At 41.4% G+C, this 15,985-nt stretch overlaps 1 protein-coding gene across 1 annotated transcript in view; it reads left to right on the top strand.

Moving 5' to 3' along the window:
* LOC139758281 (uncharacterized) overlaps positions 1-6,657 on the top strand; it is a 54,874-nt gene extending 48,217 nt beyond the window's left edge. Inside the window, 2 exon segments of the mRNA XM_071679491.1 lie at positions 6,313-6,442; positions 6,577-6,657. Of these exon segments, the coding sequence (XP_071535592.1) occupies positions 6,313-6,442; positions 6,577-6,657 (211 nt within the window).
* The last annotated feature ends 9,328 nt before the right edge of the window (positions 6,658-15,985 follow it).

Below are 15,985 nucleotides of genomic sequence, written 5' to 3'. Positions count from 1 at the left end.
AATCTTTGCCTTCGCCTCCCCAGCGACAAAGCAAAAAAAAAAGAAAAAAAAAAAAAATATATATATATATATATATATATATATATATATATATATATATATATATATATATATATATATATATATATATATATATATATATATATATATGTTCTTGGCGCTGCCTCGCTGTCGCGGGAGGTGGCGAATAGTGTGAAAAAAAAAAAAAATATATATATTATCCCTGGGGATAGGGGAGAAAGAATACTTCCCACGTATTCCCTGCGTGTCGTAGTAGGCGACTAAAAGGGAAGGGAGCGGTAGGCTGGAAATCCTCCCCTCTCGTTTTTTTTTTTTTTTTTTTTCCAAAAAGAAGGAACAGAGAAGGGGGCCAGGTGAGGATATTCCCTCTAAGGCCCAGTCCTCTGTTCTTAACGCTACCTCGCTAACGCGGGAAATGGCGAATAGTATGAAAAAAAAAAATATATATATATATATATATATATATATATATATATATATATATATATATATATATATATATATATATATATATATATATATATATTTGGGGTGTCTAAATGTGTGTGGATGTAACCAAGATGTGAAAAAAGGAGAGATAGGTAGTATGCTTGAGGAAAGGAACCTGGATGTTTTGGCTCTGAGTGAAACGAAGCTCAAGTGTAAAGGGGAAGAGTGGTTTGGGAATGTCTTGGGAGTAAAGTCAGGGGTTAGTGAGAGGACAAGAGCAAGGGAAGGAGTTGTGGGAGTATGTGATAGAATGTAAGAAAGTGAATTCTCGATTAATATGGGTAAACTGAAAGTTGATGGAGAGAGATGTGTGATTATTGGTGCATATGCACCTGGGCATGAGAAGAAAGATCATGAGAGGCAAGTGTTTTGGGAGCAGCTGAATGAGTGTGTTAGTGGTTTTGATGCACAAGACCGGGTTATAGTGATGGGTGATTTGAATGCAAAGGTGAGTAATGTGGCAGTTGAGGGAATAATTGGTATACATGGGGTGTTCAGTGTTGTAAATGGAAATAGTGAAGAGCTTGTAGATTTATGTGCTGAAAAAGGACTGGTGATTGGGAATACCTAGTTTAAAAAGCGAGCTATACATACGTATACGTATGTATGTAGGAGAGATGGCCAGAGAGCGTTATTGGATTACGTGTTAATTGACAGGCGCGCGAGAGAGACTTTTGGATGTTAATGTGCTGAGAGGTGCAACTGGAGGGATGTCTGATCATTATCTTGTGGAGGCTAAGGTGAAGATTGGTATGGGTTTTCAGAAAAGAAGAGAGAATGTTGGGGTGAAGAGGGTGGTGAGAGTAAGTGAGCTTGGGAAGGAGACTTGTGTGAGGAAGTACCAGGAGAGACTGAGTACAGAATGGAAAAAGGTGAGAACAATGGAAGTAAGGGGAGTGGGGGAGGAATGGGATGTATTTAGGGAATCAGTGATGGCTTGCGCAAAAGATGCTTTTGGCATGAGAAGCGTGGGAGGTGGGTTGATTAGAAAGGGTAGTGAGTGGTGGGATGAAGAAGTAAGATTATTAGTGAAAGAGAAGAGAGAGGCATTTGGACGATTTTTGCAGGGAAAAAATGCAATTGAATGGGAGATGTATAAAAGAAAGAGACAGGAGGTCAAGAGAAAGGTGCAAGAGGTGAAAAAGAGGGCAAATGAGAGTTGGGGTGAGAGAGTATCATTAAATTTTAGGGAGAATAAAAAGATGTTCTGGAAGAAGGCAAATAAAGTGCGTAAGACAAGGGAGCAAATGGGAACTTCAGTGAAGGGCGCTAATGGGGAGGTGATAACAAGTAGTGGTGATGTGAGAGGGAGATAGAGTGAGTATTTTGAAGGTTTGTTGAATGTGTTTGATGATACAGTGGCAGATATAGGGTGTTTTGGTCGAGGTGGTGTGCAAAGTGAGAGGGTTAGGGAAAATGATTTGGTAAACAGAGAAGAGGTAGTAAAAGCTTTGCGGAAGATGAAAGCCGTCAAGGCAGCAGGTTTGGATGGTATTGCAGTGGAATTTATTTAAAAAGGGGGTGACTGTATTGTTGACTGGTTGGTAAGGTTATTTAATGTATGTATGACTCATGGTGAGGTGCCTGAGGATTGGCGGAATGCGTGCATAGTGCCATTGTACAAAGGCAAAGGGGATAAGAGTGAGTGCTCAAATTACAGAGGTATAAGTATGTTGAGTATTCCTGGTAAATTATATGGGAGGGTATTGATTGAGAGGGTGAAGGCATGTACAGAGCATCAGATTGGGGAAGAGCAGTGTGGTTTCAGAAGTGGTAGAGGATGTGTGGATCAGGTGTTTGCTTTGAGGAATGTATGTGAGAAATTCTTAGAAAAGCAAATGGATTTGTATGTAGCATTTATGGATCTGGAGCAGGCATATGACAGAGTTGATAGAGATGCTCTGTGGAAGGTATTAAAAATATATGGTGTGGGAGGCAAGTTGTTAGAAGCAGTGAAAAGTTTTTATCGAGGATGTAAGGCATGTGTACGTGTAGGAAGAGAGGAAAGTGATTGGTTCTCAGTGAATGTAGGTTTGCGGCAGGGGTGTGTGATGTCTCCATGGTTGTTTAATTTGTTTATGGATGGGGTTGTTAGGGAGGTGAATGCAAGAGTTTTGGAAAGAGGGGCAAGTATGAAGTCTGTTGGGGATGAGAGAGCTTGGGAAGTGAGTCAATTGTTGTTCGCTGATGATACAGCGCTGGTGGCTGATTCATGTGAGAAACTGCAGAAGTTGCTGACTGAGTTTGGTTAAGTGTGTGAAAGAAGAAAGCTGAGAGTAAATGTGAATAAGAGCAAGGTAATTAGGTACAGTAGGGTTGAGGGTCAAGTCAATTGGGAGGTAAGTTTGAATGGAGAAAAACTGGAGGAAGTAAAGTGTTTTAGATATCTGGGAGTGGATCTGGCAGCGGATGGAACCATGGAAGCGGAAGTGGATTATAGGGTGGGGGAGGGGGCTAAAATCCTGGGAGCCTTGAAGAATGTGTGGAAGTCGAGAACATTATCTCGGAAAGCAAAAATGGGTATGTTTGAAGGAATAGTGGTCCCAACAATGTTGTATGTTTGCGAGGCGTGGGCTATGGATAGAGTTGTGCTCAGGAGGGTGGATGTGTTGGAAATGAGATGTTTGAGGACAATGTGTGGTGTGAGGTGGCTTGATCGAGTAAGTAATGTAAGGGTAAAAGAGATGTGTGGAAATAAAAAGAGCGTGGTTGAGAGAGCAGAAGAGGGTGTTTTGAAATGGTTTGGGCACATGAGAGAATGAGTGAGGAAAGATTGACCAAGAGGATATATGTGTCGGAGGTGGAGGGAACGAGGAGAAGTGGGAGACCAAATTGGAGGTGGAAAGATGGAGTGAAAAAGATATTGTATGATCGGGGCCGGAACATGCAAGAGGGTGAAAGGAGGGCAAGGAATAGAGTGAAGTGGATCGATGTGGTATACCGGGGTTGACGTGCTGTCAGTGGATTGAATCAAGGCATGTGAAGCGTCTGGGGTAAACCATGGAAAGTTGTGTGGGGCCTGGATGTGGAAAGGGAGCTGTGGTTTCGGCCATTATTGCGTGGCAGCTAGAGACTGAGTGTGAACGAATGGGGCCTTTGTTGTCTTTTCCTAGTGCTACCTCGCACACATGAGGGGGAGGGGGATGGTATTCCATGTGTGGCGAGGTGGCGATTGGAGTGAATGGGGGCAGACAGTGTGAATTGTGTGCATGGGTATATATGTATGTGTCTGTGTAAGTATATATATGTGTACATTGAGATGTATAGGTATGTATATTTGCGTGTGTGGACGTGTGTGTGTGTATACATTGTGTATGGGGGTGGGTTGGGCCATTTCTTTCGTCTGTTTCCTTGCGCTACTTCGCAAACGCGGGAGACAGCGACAAAGCAAAATGAATAAATATAAATAATATATATTATCCCTGGGGATAGGGGAGAAAGAATACTTCCCACGTATTCCCTGCGTGTCGTAGAAGGCGACTAGAAGGGGACGGAGCGGGGCACTGGAAATCCTCCCCTCTCATTTCATTTTTAATTTTCCAAAAGAAGGAACAGAGAAGGGGGCCAGGTGAGCATATTTCCTCAAAGGCCCAGTCCTCTGTTCTTAACGCTACCTCGCTAATCCGGGAAATGGCGAATAGTACGAAAGAAAAAAGAAAGAATATATATATATATATATATATATATATATATATATATATATATATATATATATATATATATATATATATATATATATATATGACTACCAAAGATTTAGAAAAGAGTAGTTCTTCAAAATTTACGATTGTACTATAAATCACTTTCACGAGTCAGATTCTGAATCCCATCATGTTCCCGTTATATGTTCCTTGGTAGCGGCGCTCAAATTCCAGTATATCCTGGTGGAAGCGTTCGCCATGCTCATCTGAATACGCTTCCATGTTTTTGAATTTATCAAGGCGAGGCATCAAGGAGGGACATCCTGCAGCTCATTTTGCCGTAGTTCTTCACCATAGTCTCAACCAGCTCCACATAATTATCGGGCTTGTGATTGCACTAGAATCCCGGAACCACTGCGACAAAGCTGTGACAAGTTGCTTTCTCCTTCCTAGTGAGCTTCTTAGGGAATGTCTTGCATTTCAGGATTTTCTTTATCTGTGGTCCGACGAAGACACCGGCTTTCACCTTTGCCTACGACAGCTTAGGGAAGAAGTCTTGAAGGTACTTAAAGACTGCAGACAGATTTTATTGGCAGTGGTGGCATCAACACCTTCCACTTGACGTTGTTCTTCCCCACAGAGAATACGGTCCGCTGTGGCCAGTCCTGTCTATGGTAGTGCGCCTCGGTGTCCCTGCTGTCCGAAAGGCAAAGCTAGAAGGGAAACTTGGTAAAACCGCCGTGGAGACCCACCAGGAATGATACCATTTTGAAGTCTCCGATGACTTCTCAGCTGTACTCATCGTACTTCAAGGCGTCTGGCATGGGCTTGACACTGTTGTATTCTTCACTGAGGTGAACCGAATGAGCCAGGGGAAGAGACGTGTACTTGTTTCCGTTATGGAGCAGCATGGCTTTGAGGCTCCTGGATGAGCTGTCATAAAGAGGTGCCACTCGTTCGAGTTACAGACGATTCTGATTGCCTCGAACAGACTGGTTACATTGTGGCAGAGGCAGAGCCCATCTTGACGGGTGAAGAAGATGGAAAAACCTAGGTGAAGCTTCCGCTGATCTGTATTTTGTACATTTTTCATCCAACAAGTTCCACTGCTTGAGTCTAAACTTCAAAAGCTCGGCATTGAACTTTGTGAGACCAAGATCTCAGATTAAGACGTTAAGGTCTTTTGCCTCACCCTCTGACTTGCTGGTCTGTCCTGGTGACTGCTGCTCTCTTCCCGGAGGAGTGGGTATGGGGAGCTCAGGGCTGTGTGGCACGAGATTCGTGACTTTCATGTCCTCTTTGTACCATCCTATAGAGAAAGAATATAAAATTGGAACTATCAAAAAAATCTTTATATATTTGTTTATAGATATGTTTCACCCATGACTAATGTGTAAGAGATTCTCTCATCATTTTCATATATGATGAGTCTTTTCAGTTATATTGAAAATAAAAAAGATGGAAAATTTCTAATTTCTAAAAATCTAAAAAATGCTCTGACATAAAATTCCATCATCCAAACGAACAACACTTTTTTTTTTTTTTTTTTTTGTTCTCGCAGGTGAGATGAGGTGCCCAGTAGTTGTTTTGATCCCCGTTAGGCATGCGGAAATATTCCTTGTAGGCATCGCACATCTTATCTGATGCTGCCAGAGCACTTTTTCGCTCATGTTTTGATAGATTGGCCGCAGACGTAGCGAAATGAGTCTGCTGGACCCTAGATCCCATCTCAGAAAAATGTACATGTATCCACTTAGGCAGCTAGATCTAAACTAAACTAGTCGGCTTAAAGCACTTAGATTTGCACTACTATATATATATATCACTGGAAACTTCTAGGAAATTCTACATCGGCTCCTCAGCACTGAATCTATCTGGAATGTTCTGAAGAATAGGTAGATTTAAAACGTCACTGTCCTGATCATTTAGACATAATTTGGAAATCACACTTATTGCTTCACCATCAAACATGACCATTTTGTAAGGTCCATATGGAAGCAGCCAGGCTTAATAAGAACATCTAGCATTGGAAAGACACAGAACTACTTTCTGGAATTTTGATTTGATTCACCTTAAACATTTTTATTTAATGATATGTGATAGGTCTATAGGATCATATAGTAAAATCTAAGATAAAGCTGATTAGCGAATCCCTACACAGGAGCATGGCAGTAGTGGAGGCCGGGCTTCTCCGGTATTGGTTGCAGGGAGTTATACCAAACTCAACGTACTGTCGTCATCCACCGAAGAAAATGACTGTCATGACTTCCCTGTCTGCAGCAAATCTTTGGGTAAAAAAAGCAGCTTGATGCCTAAGCCATTGCTATTATGAAAGTGTACGCACACCCAGTAGACAGATGCAATATCAATCATGCAATACTTAATAATATTTGCAACGAACGTAACAAACCCTTTTCAATTCCAGGGAATGTTCATGATCCTCGTGTGTGGACATTTTGCTGGTGTACTTCTGCTCTGTCTGGAAATAAAGTTTTTCTCTGCATGATAATTCTCTAAACCCAGAGAGAACGTATTGATGAACACAGTAACTTCTCAATATATGAGAGCTAAACGAAAATACGGGATATATATTTGACAAAGTTCATATGCTAGCATTACAATGTTGCGTTACGTATCCATCTCAGTACATTATTGCGATGCAGTTTTAAATGTAGTTATTGTGGAGTTATTTGATGCCTACTGTAAACGAAAAAAACACATACACACACACACACACATACACAGACACACAAATATATATATATATATATATATATATATATATATATATATATATATATATATATATATATATATATATATATGTTGTATGGTTGCGAGGCGTGGGCTATGGATAGAGTTGTGCGCAGGAGGATGGATGTGCTGGAAATGAGATGTTTGAGGACAATGTGTGGTGTGAGGTGGTTTGATCGAGTAAGGAACGTAAGGGTAAGAGAGATGTGTGGAAATAAAAAGAGCGTGGTTTAGAGAGCAGAAGAGGGTGTTTTGAAATGGTTTGGGCACATGTAGAGAATGAGTGAGGAAAGATTGACCAAGAGGGTATATGTGTCGGAGGTGGAGGGAACGAGGAGAAGTGGGAGACCAAATTGGAGGTGGAAAGATGGAGTGAAAAAGATTTTGTGTGATCGGGGCCTGAACATGCAGGAGGGTGAAAGGAAGGCAAGGAATAGAGTGAATTGGATCGATGTGGTATACCGGGGTTGACGTGCTGTCAGTGGATTGAATCAGGGCATGTAAAGCGTCTGGGGTAAACCATGGAAAACTGTGTAGGTATGTATATTTGCGTGTGTGGACGTATGTATATACATGTGTATGGGGGTGGGTTGGGCCATTTCTTTCGTCTGTTTCCTTGCGCTACCTCGCAAACGCGGGAGACAGCGGTAAAAAAAAAATAAAATAAATATATATATATATATATATATATATATATATATATATATATATATATATATATATATATATATATATATATATATAACAAGTAGTGGTGATGTGAGAAGGAGATGGAGTGAGTATTTTGAAGGTTTGTTGAATGTGTTTGATGATAGAGTGGCAGATATAGGGTGTTTTGGTCGAGGTGGTGTGCAAAGTGAGAGGGTTAGGGAAAAGGATTTGATAAATAGAGAAGAGGTAGTAAAAGCTTTACGGAAGATGAAAGCCGGCAAGGCAGCAGGTTTGGATGGTATTGCAGTGGAATTTATTAAAAAAGGAGGTAACTGTGTTGTTGACTGGTTGGTAAGGTTATTTAATGTATGTATGACTCATGGTGAGGTGCCTGAGGATTGGCGGAATGCTTGCATAGTGCGATTGTACAAAGGCAAAGGGGATGTGAGTGAGTGCTCAAATTACAGAGGTATAGGTTTGTTGAGTATTCCAGGTAAATTATATGGGAGGGTATTGATTGAGAGGGTGAAGGCGTGTACAGAGCATCAGATTGGGGAAGAGCAGTGTGGTTTCAGAAGTGGTAGAGGATGTGTGGATCAGGTGTTTGCTTTGAAGAATGTATGTGAGAAATACTTAGAAAAACAAATGGATTTGTATGTAGCATTTATGGATCTGGAGAAGGCATATGATAAGAGTTGATAGAGATGCTTTGTGGAAGGTTTTAAGAATATATGGTGTGGGAGGCAAGTTGTTAGAAGCAGTGAAAAGTTTTTATCGAGGATGTAAGGCATGTGTACGTGTAGGAAGAGAGGAAAGTGATTGGTTCTCAGTGAATGTGGGTTTGCGGCAGGGGTGTGTGATGTCTCCATGGTTGTTTAATTTGTTTATGGATGGGTTGTTAGGGAGGTGAATGCAAGAGTTTTGGAAAGAGTGGCAAGTATGCAGTCTGTTGTGGATGAGAGAGCTTGGGAAGTGAGTCAGTTGTTGTTCGCTGATGATACAGCGCTGGTGGCTGATTCATGTAAGAAACTGCAGAAGCTGGTGACTGAGTGTGGTAAAGTGTGTGAAAGAAGAAAGTTAAGAGTGAATGTGAATAAGAGCAAGATTATTAGGTACAGAAGGGTTGAGGGTCAGGTCAACTGGGAGGTAAGTTTGAATGGAGAAAAACTGGAGGAAGTAAAGTGTTTTAGATATCTGGGAGTGTAGCTGGCAGCAGATGGAACCATGGAAGCAGAAGTGAATCATAGGGTGGGGGAGGGGGCGAAAATTCTGGGAGCCTTGGAGAATGTTTGGAAGTCGAGAACATTATCTCGGAAAGCAAAAATAGGTATATTTGAAGGAATAGTTGTTCCAGCAATGTTGTATGGTTGCGAGGCGTGGGCTATGGATAGAGTTGTGCGCAGGAGGGTGGATGTGCTGGAAATGAGATGTTTGAGGACAATATATGGTGTAAGGTGGTTTGATCGAGTAAGTAATGTAAGGGTAAGAGAGATGTGTGGAAATAAAAAGAGTGTGGTTGAGAGAGCAGAAGAGGGTGTTTTGAAATGGTTTGGTCACATGGAGAGAATGAGTGAGGAAAGATTGACTAGGAGGATATATGTGTCAGACGTGGAGGGAACGAGGAGAAGTGGGAGACCAAATTGGAGGTGGAAAGATGGAGTGAAAAAGATTTGGAGTGATCGGGGCCTGAACATGCAGGAGGGTGAAAGGCGTGCAAGGAATAGAGTGAATTGGAACGATGTGGTATACCGGGGTCGACGTGCTGTCAATGGATTGAACCAGGGCATGTGAAGCGTCTGGGGTAAACCATAGAAAGCTGTGTGGGTCCTGGATGTGGAAAGGGTGCTGTGGTTTCGGTGCATTATTACATGACAGCTAGAGACTGAGTGTGAACGAATGGGGCCTTTGGTGTCTTTTCCTAGCGCTACCTCGCACACATGAGGGGGGAGGGGGATGTTATTCCATGTGTTGCGAGGTGGCGATGGGAACAAATAAAGGCAGACAGTATGAATTATGTACATGTGTATATATGTATATGTCTGTGTGTGTATATATATATGTGTACATTGAGATGTATAGGTATGTATATTTGCGTGTGTGGACGTGTATGTATATACATGTGTATGTGGGCGGGTTAGGCCATTCTTTCGTCTGTTTCCTTGCGCTACCTCGCTAACGCGGGAGACAGCGACAAAGGAAAATAATATATATATATATATATATATATATATATATATATATATATATATATATATATATATATATATATATATATATATATATATACAGAGCATCAGATTGGGGAAGAGCAGTGTGGTTTCAGAAGTGGTAGAGGATGTGTGGATCAGGTGTTTGCTTTGAAGAATGTATATGAGAAATACTTAGAAAAGCAAATGGATTTGTATGTACCATTTATGGATCTGGAGAAGGCATATGATATAGTTGATAGAGATGCTCTGTGGAAGGTATTAAGAATATATGGTGTGGGAGGAAAGTTGTTAGAAGCAGTGAAAAGTTTTTATCGAGGATGTAAGGCATGTGTACGTGTAGGAAGAGAGGAAAGTGATTGGTTCTCAGTGAATGTAGGTTTGCGGCAGGGGTGTGTGATGTCTCCATGGTTGTTTAATTTGTTTATGGATGGGGTTGTTAGGGAGGTAAATGCAAGAGTTTTGGAAAGAGGGGCAAGTATGAAGTCTGTTGGGGATGAGAGAGCTTGGGAAGTGAGTCAGTTGTTGTTCGCTGATGATACAGCGCTGGTGGCTGATTCATGTGAGAAACTGCAGAAGCTGGTGACTGAGTTTGGTAAAGTGTGTGGAAGAAGAAAGTTAAGAGTAAATGTGAATAAGAGCAAGGTTATTAGGTACAGTAGGGTTGAGGGTCAAGTCATTTGGGAGGTGAGTTTGAATGGAGAAAAACTGGAGGAAGTGAAGTGTTTTAGATATCTGGGAGTGGATCTGGCAGCGGATGGAACCATGGAAGCGGAAGTGGATCATAGGGTGGGGGAGGGGGCGAAAATTCTGGGAGCCTTGAAGAATGTGTGGAAGTCGAGAACATTATCTCGGAAAGCAAAAATGGGTATGTTTGAAGGAATAGTGGTTCCAACAATGTTGTATGGTTGCGAGGCGTGGGCTATGGATAGAGTTGTGCGCAGGAGGATAGATGTGCTGGAAATGAGATGTTTGAGGACAATGTGTGGTGTGAGGTGGTTTGATCGAGTGAGTAACGTAAGGGTAAGAGAGATGTGTGGAAATAAAAAGAGCGTGGTTGAGAGAGCAGAAGAGGGTGTTTTGAAGTGGTTTGGGCACATGGAGAGGATGAGTGAGGAAAGATTGACCAAGAGGATATATGTGTCGGAGGTGGAGGGAGCAAGGAGAAGAGGGAGACCAAATTGGAGGTGGAAAGATGGAGTGAAAAAGATTTTGTGTGATCGGGGCCTGAACATGCAGGAGGGTGAAAGGAGGGCAAGGAATAGAGTGAATTGGAGCGATGTGGTATACCGGGGTTGACGTGCTGTCAGTGGATTGAATCAAGGCATGTGAAGCGTCTGAGGGTAAACCATGGAAAGCTGTGTAGGTATGTATATTTGCGTGTGTGGACGTATGTATATACATGTGTATGGGGGTGGGTTGGGCCATTTCTTTCGTCTGTTTCCTTGCGCTACCTCGCAAACGCGGGAGACAGCGACAAAGTATAAAAAAAAAAAAAATAATATATATATATATATATATATATATATATATATATATATATATATATATATATATATATATATATATATATATATATATATATATATATATATATCAATGACACAACGGATAGGGTCAGATAAAGCAGACAGTGCTTAGTCTATAAAGACTGGTATTGGACGGCGGGAATCAAGTGTGATGTCGAGACATAAATAACGTTCTTAAGTACTGGCACCTGATAAGGTAGAGTGTCTCCACGACACATGCCGTGCCAAATGTATAGAAAAAATTACATGTTAGATAAAATTGTATGAACTTTTACTGAAGCATGATTTCACCTTCATACTAAAATCGCGGGCAAGTGTGATATATATATATATATATATATATATATATATATATATATATATATATATATATATATATATATATATATATATATATATATATATATATATATATTATATATATATATATATATATATATATATATATATATATATATATATATATATATATATATATATATATATATATATATATATATATATGAGCGGGGGGCTGGAAATCCTCCCCTCTCGTTTTTTTTTTTATTTTCCAAAAGAAGGAACAGAGAAGGGGGCCAGGTGAGGATATTCCCTCTAAGGCCCAGTCCTCTGTTCTTAACGCTACCTCGCTAATGCGGGAAATGGCGAATAGTATGAAAGAAAAGAAAATATATATATATATTATCCCTGGGGATAGGGAGAAAGAATACTTCCCACGCATTCCCTGCGTGTCGTAGAAGGCGACTAAAAGGGAAGGGATCGGGGGGCTGGAATTCCTCCCCTCTTGCTTATTTTTTTCCCCAAAGAAAGAACAGAGAAGGGGGCCAGATGAGGATATTCCCTCAAAGGCCCAGTCCTCTGTTCTTAACGCTATCTCGCTAACGCGGGAAATGGCGAATAGTATGAAAGAAAAGAAAAGATATATGGAATGGAAGTAAGGGGAGTTGGGGAGGAATGGGATGCATTTAGGGAATCAGTGATGGATTGCGCAAAAGATGCTTGTGGCATGAGAAGAGTGGGAGGTGGGTTGATTAGAAAGGGCAGTGAGTGGTGGGATGAAGAAGTAAGAGTATTAGTGAAAGAGAAGAGAGAGGCATTTGGACGATTTTTGCAGGGAAAAAATGAAATTGAGAGGGGGATGTATACAAGAAAGAGACAGGAGGTCAAGAGAAAGGTGCAAGAGGTGGGAAAAAAAGGGCAAATGAGAGTTGGGGTGAGAGAGTATCATTAAATTTTAGGGAGAATAAAAAGATGTTCTGCAAGGAGGTAAATAAAGTGCGTAAGACAAGGGAGCAAATGGGAACTTCAGTGAAGGGCGCAAATGGGGAGGTGATAACAAGTAGTGGTGATGTGAGAAGGAGATGGAGTGAGTATTTTGAAGGTTTGTTGAATGTGTTTGATGATAGAGTGGGAGATATAGGGTGTTTTGGTCGAGGTGGTGTGCAAAGTGAGAGGGTTAGGGAAAATGATTTGGTAAACAGAGAAGAGGTAGTAAAAGCTTTGCGGAAGATGAAAGCCGGCAAGGCAGCAGGTTTGGATGGTATTGCAGTGGAATTTATTAAAAAAGGGGGTGACTGTATTGTTGACTGGTTGGTAAGGTTATTTAACGTATGTATGACTCATGGTGAGGTGCCTGAGGATTGGCGGAATGCGTGCATAGTGCCATTGTACAAAGGCAAAGGGGGTAAGAATGAGTGCTCATATTACAGAGGTATAAGTTTGTTGAGTATTCCTGGTAAATTATATGGGAGGATATTGATTGAGAGGGTGAAGGCATGTACAGAGCATCAGATTGGGGAAGAGCAGTGTGGTTTCAGAAGTGGTAGAGGATGTGTGGATCAGGTGTTTGCTTTGAAGAATGTATGTGAGAAATACTTAGAAAAGCAAATGGATTTGTATGTAGCATTTATGGATCTGGAGAAGGCATATGATAGAGTTGATAGAGATGCTCTGTGGAAGGTATTAAGAATATATGGTGTGGGAGGCAAGTTGTTAGAAGCAGTGAAAAGTTTTTATCGAGGATGTAAGGCATGTGTACGTGTAGGAAGAGGGGAAAGTGATTGGTTCTCAGTGAATGTAGGTTTGCGGCAGGGGTGTGTGATGTCTCCATGGTTGTTTAATTTGTTTATGGATTGGGTTGTTAGGGAGGTGAATGCAAGAGTTTTGGAAAGAGTGGCGAGTATGAAGTCTGTTGGGGATGAGAGAGCTTGGGAAGTGAGTCAGTTGTTGTTCGCTGATGATACAGCGCTGGTGGAATGATTCATGTGAGAAACTGCAGAAGCTGGTGACTGAGTTTGGTAAAGTGTGTGAAAGAAGAAAGTTAAGAGTAAATGTGAATAAGAGCAAGGTTATTAGGTACAGTAGGGTTGAGGGTCAAGTCAATTGGGAGGTGAGTTTGAATGGAGAAAAACTGGAGGAAGTGAAGTGTTTTAGATATCTGGGAGTGGATCTGGCAGCGGATGGAACCATGGAAGCGGAAGTGGATCATAGGGTGGGGGAGGGGGCGAAAATTCTGGGAGCCTTGAAGAATGTGTGGAAGTCGAGAACATTATCTCGGAAAGCAAAAATGGGTATGTTTGAAGGAATAGTGGTTCCAACAATGTTGTATGTTTGCGAGGCGTGGGCTATGGATAGAGTTGTGCGCAGGAGGATGGATGTGCTGGAAATGAGATGTTTGAGGACAATGTGTGGTGTGAGGTGGTTTGATCGAGTAAGTAACGTAAGGGTAAGAGAGATGTGTGGAATAAAAAGAGCGTGGTTGAGAGAGCAGATGAGGGTGTTTTGAAATGGTTCGGGCACATGGAGAGAATGAGTGAGGAAAGATTGACCAAGAGGATATATGTGTCGGAGGTGGAGGGAACGAGGAGAAGAGGGAGACGAAATTGGAGGTGGAAAGATGGAGTGAAAAAGACTTTGTGTGATCGGGGCCTGAACATGCAGGAGGGTGAAAGGAGGGCAAGGAATAGAGTGAATTGGAGCGATGTGGTATACCGGGGTTGACGTGCTGTCAGTGGATTGAATCAAGGCATGTGAAGCGTCTGGGGTAAACCATGGAAAGTTGTGTAGGTATGTATATTTGCGTGTGTGGACGTATGTATATACATGTGTATGGGGGTGGGTTGGGCCATTTCTTTCGTCTGTTTCCTTGCGCTACCTCGCAAACGCGGGAGACAGCGACAAAAAAAAAAAAAAAAATATATATATATATATATATATATATATATATATATATATATATATATATATATATATATATATATATATATATATATTTTAACTTTCTAAAATGGGAAACAGAAGAAGGAGTCACGCGGGGAGTGCTCATCCTCCTCGAAGGCTTAGACTGGGGTGTCTAAATGTGTGTGGATGTAACCAAGATATGAAAAAGGAGAGATAGGTAGTATGTTTGAGGAAAGGAACCTGGATGTATTGGCTCTGAGTGAAACGAAGCTCAAGGGTAAAGGGGAAGAGTGGTTTGGGAATGTCTTGGGAGTAAAGTCAGGGGTTAGTGAGAGGACAAGAGCAAGGGAAGGAGTAGCAGTACTACTGAAACAGGAGTTGTGGGAGTATGTGATAGAATGTAAGAAAGTAAATTCTCGATTGATATGGGTAAAACTGAAAGTTGATGGAGAGAGATGGGTGATTATTGGTGCATATGCACCTGGGCATGAGAAGAAAGATCATGAGAGGCAAGTGTTTTGGGAGCAGCTGAATGAGTGTGTTAGTGGTTTTGATGCACGAGACCGGGTTATAGTGATGGGTGATTTGAATGCAAAGGTGAGTAATGTGGCAGTTGAGGGAATAATTGGTATACATGGGGTGTTCAGTGTTGTAAATGGAAATGGTGAAGAGCTTGTAGATTTATGTGCTGAAAAAGGACTGGTGATTGGGAATACCTGGTTTAAAAAGCGAGATATACATAAGTATACGTATGTAAGTAGGAGAGATGGCCAGAGAGCGTTATTGGATTACGTGTTAATTGACAGGCGCGCGAAAGAGAGACTTTTGGATGTTAATGTGCTGAGAGGTGCAACTGGAGGGATGTCTGATCATTATCTTGTGGAGGCTAAGATGAAGATTTGTATGGGTTTTCAGAAAGAAGAGTGAATGTTGGGGTGAAGAGGGTGGTGAGAGTAAGTGAGCTTGGGAAGGAGACTTGTGTGAGGAAGTACCAGGAGAGACTGAGTACAGAATGGAAAAAGGTGAGAACAATGGAAGTAAGGGGAGTGGGGGAGGAATGGGATGTATTTAGGGAATCAGTGATGGATTGCGCAAAAGATGCTTGTGGCATGAGAAGAGTGGGAGGTGGGTTGATTAGAAAGGGTAGTGAGTGGTGGGATGAAGAAGTAAGATTATTAGTGAAAGAGAAGAGAGAGGCATTTGGACGATTTTTGCAGGGAAAAAATGCAATTGAGTGGGAGATGTATAAAAGAAAGAGACAGGAGGTCAAGAGAAAGGTGCAAGAGGTGAAAAAGAGGGCAAATGAGAGTTGGGGTGAGAGAGTATCATTAAATTTTAGGGAGAATAAAAAGATGTTCTGGAAGGAGGTAAATAAAGTGCGTAAGACAAGGGAGCAAATGGGAACTTCAGTGAAGGGCGCAAATGGGGAGGTGATAACAAGTAGTGGTGATGTGAGAAGGAGATGGAGTGAGTATTTTGAAGGTTTGTTGAATGTGTTTGATGATAGAGTGGC

This window comes from Panulirus ornatus, chromosome 30 (assembly GCF_036320965.1).
Source record: "Panulirus ornatus isolate Po-2019 chromosome 30, ASM3632096v1, whole genome shotgun sequence".
In the NCBI taxonomy this organism is placed as follows: domain Eukaryota; kingdom Metazoa; phylum Arthropoda; class Malacostraca; order Decapoda; family Palinuridae; genus Panulirus; species Panulirus ornatus.
Note: the sequence above shows the minus strand (reverse complement) of the source record. Positions and strands in the feature narration are given on the sequence as shown.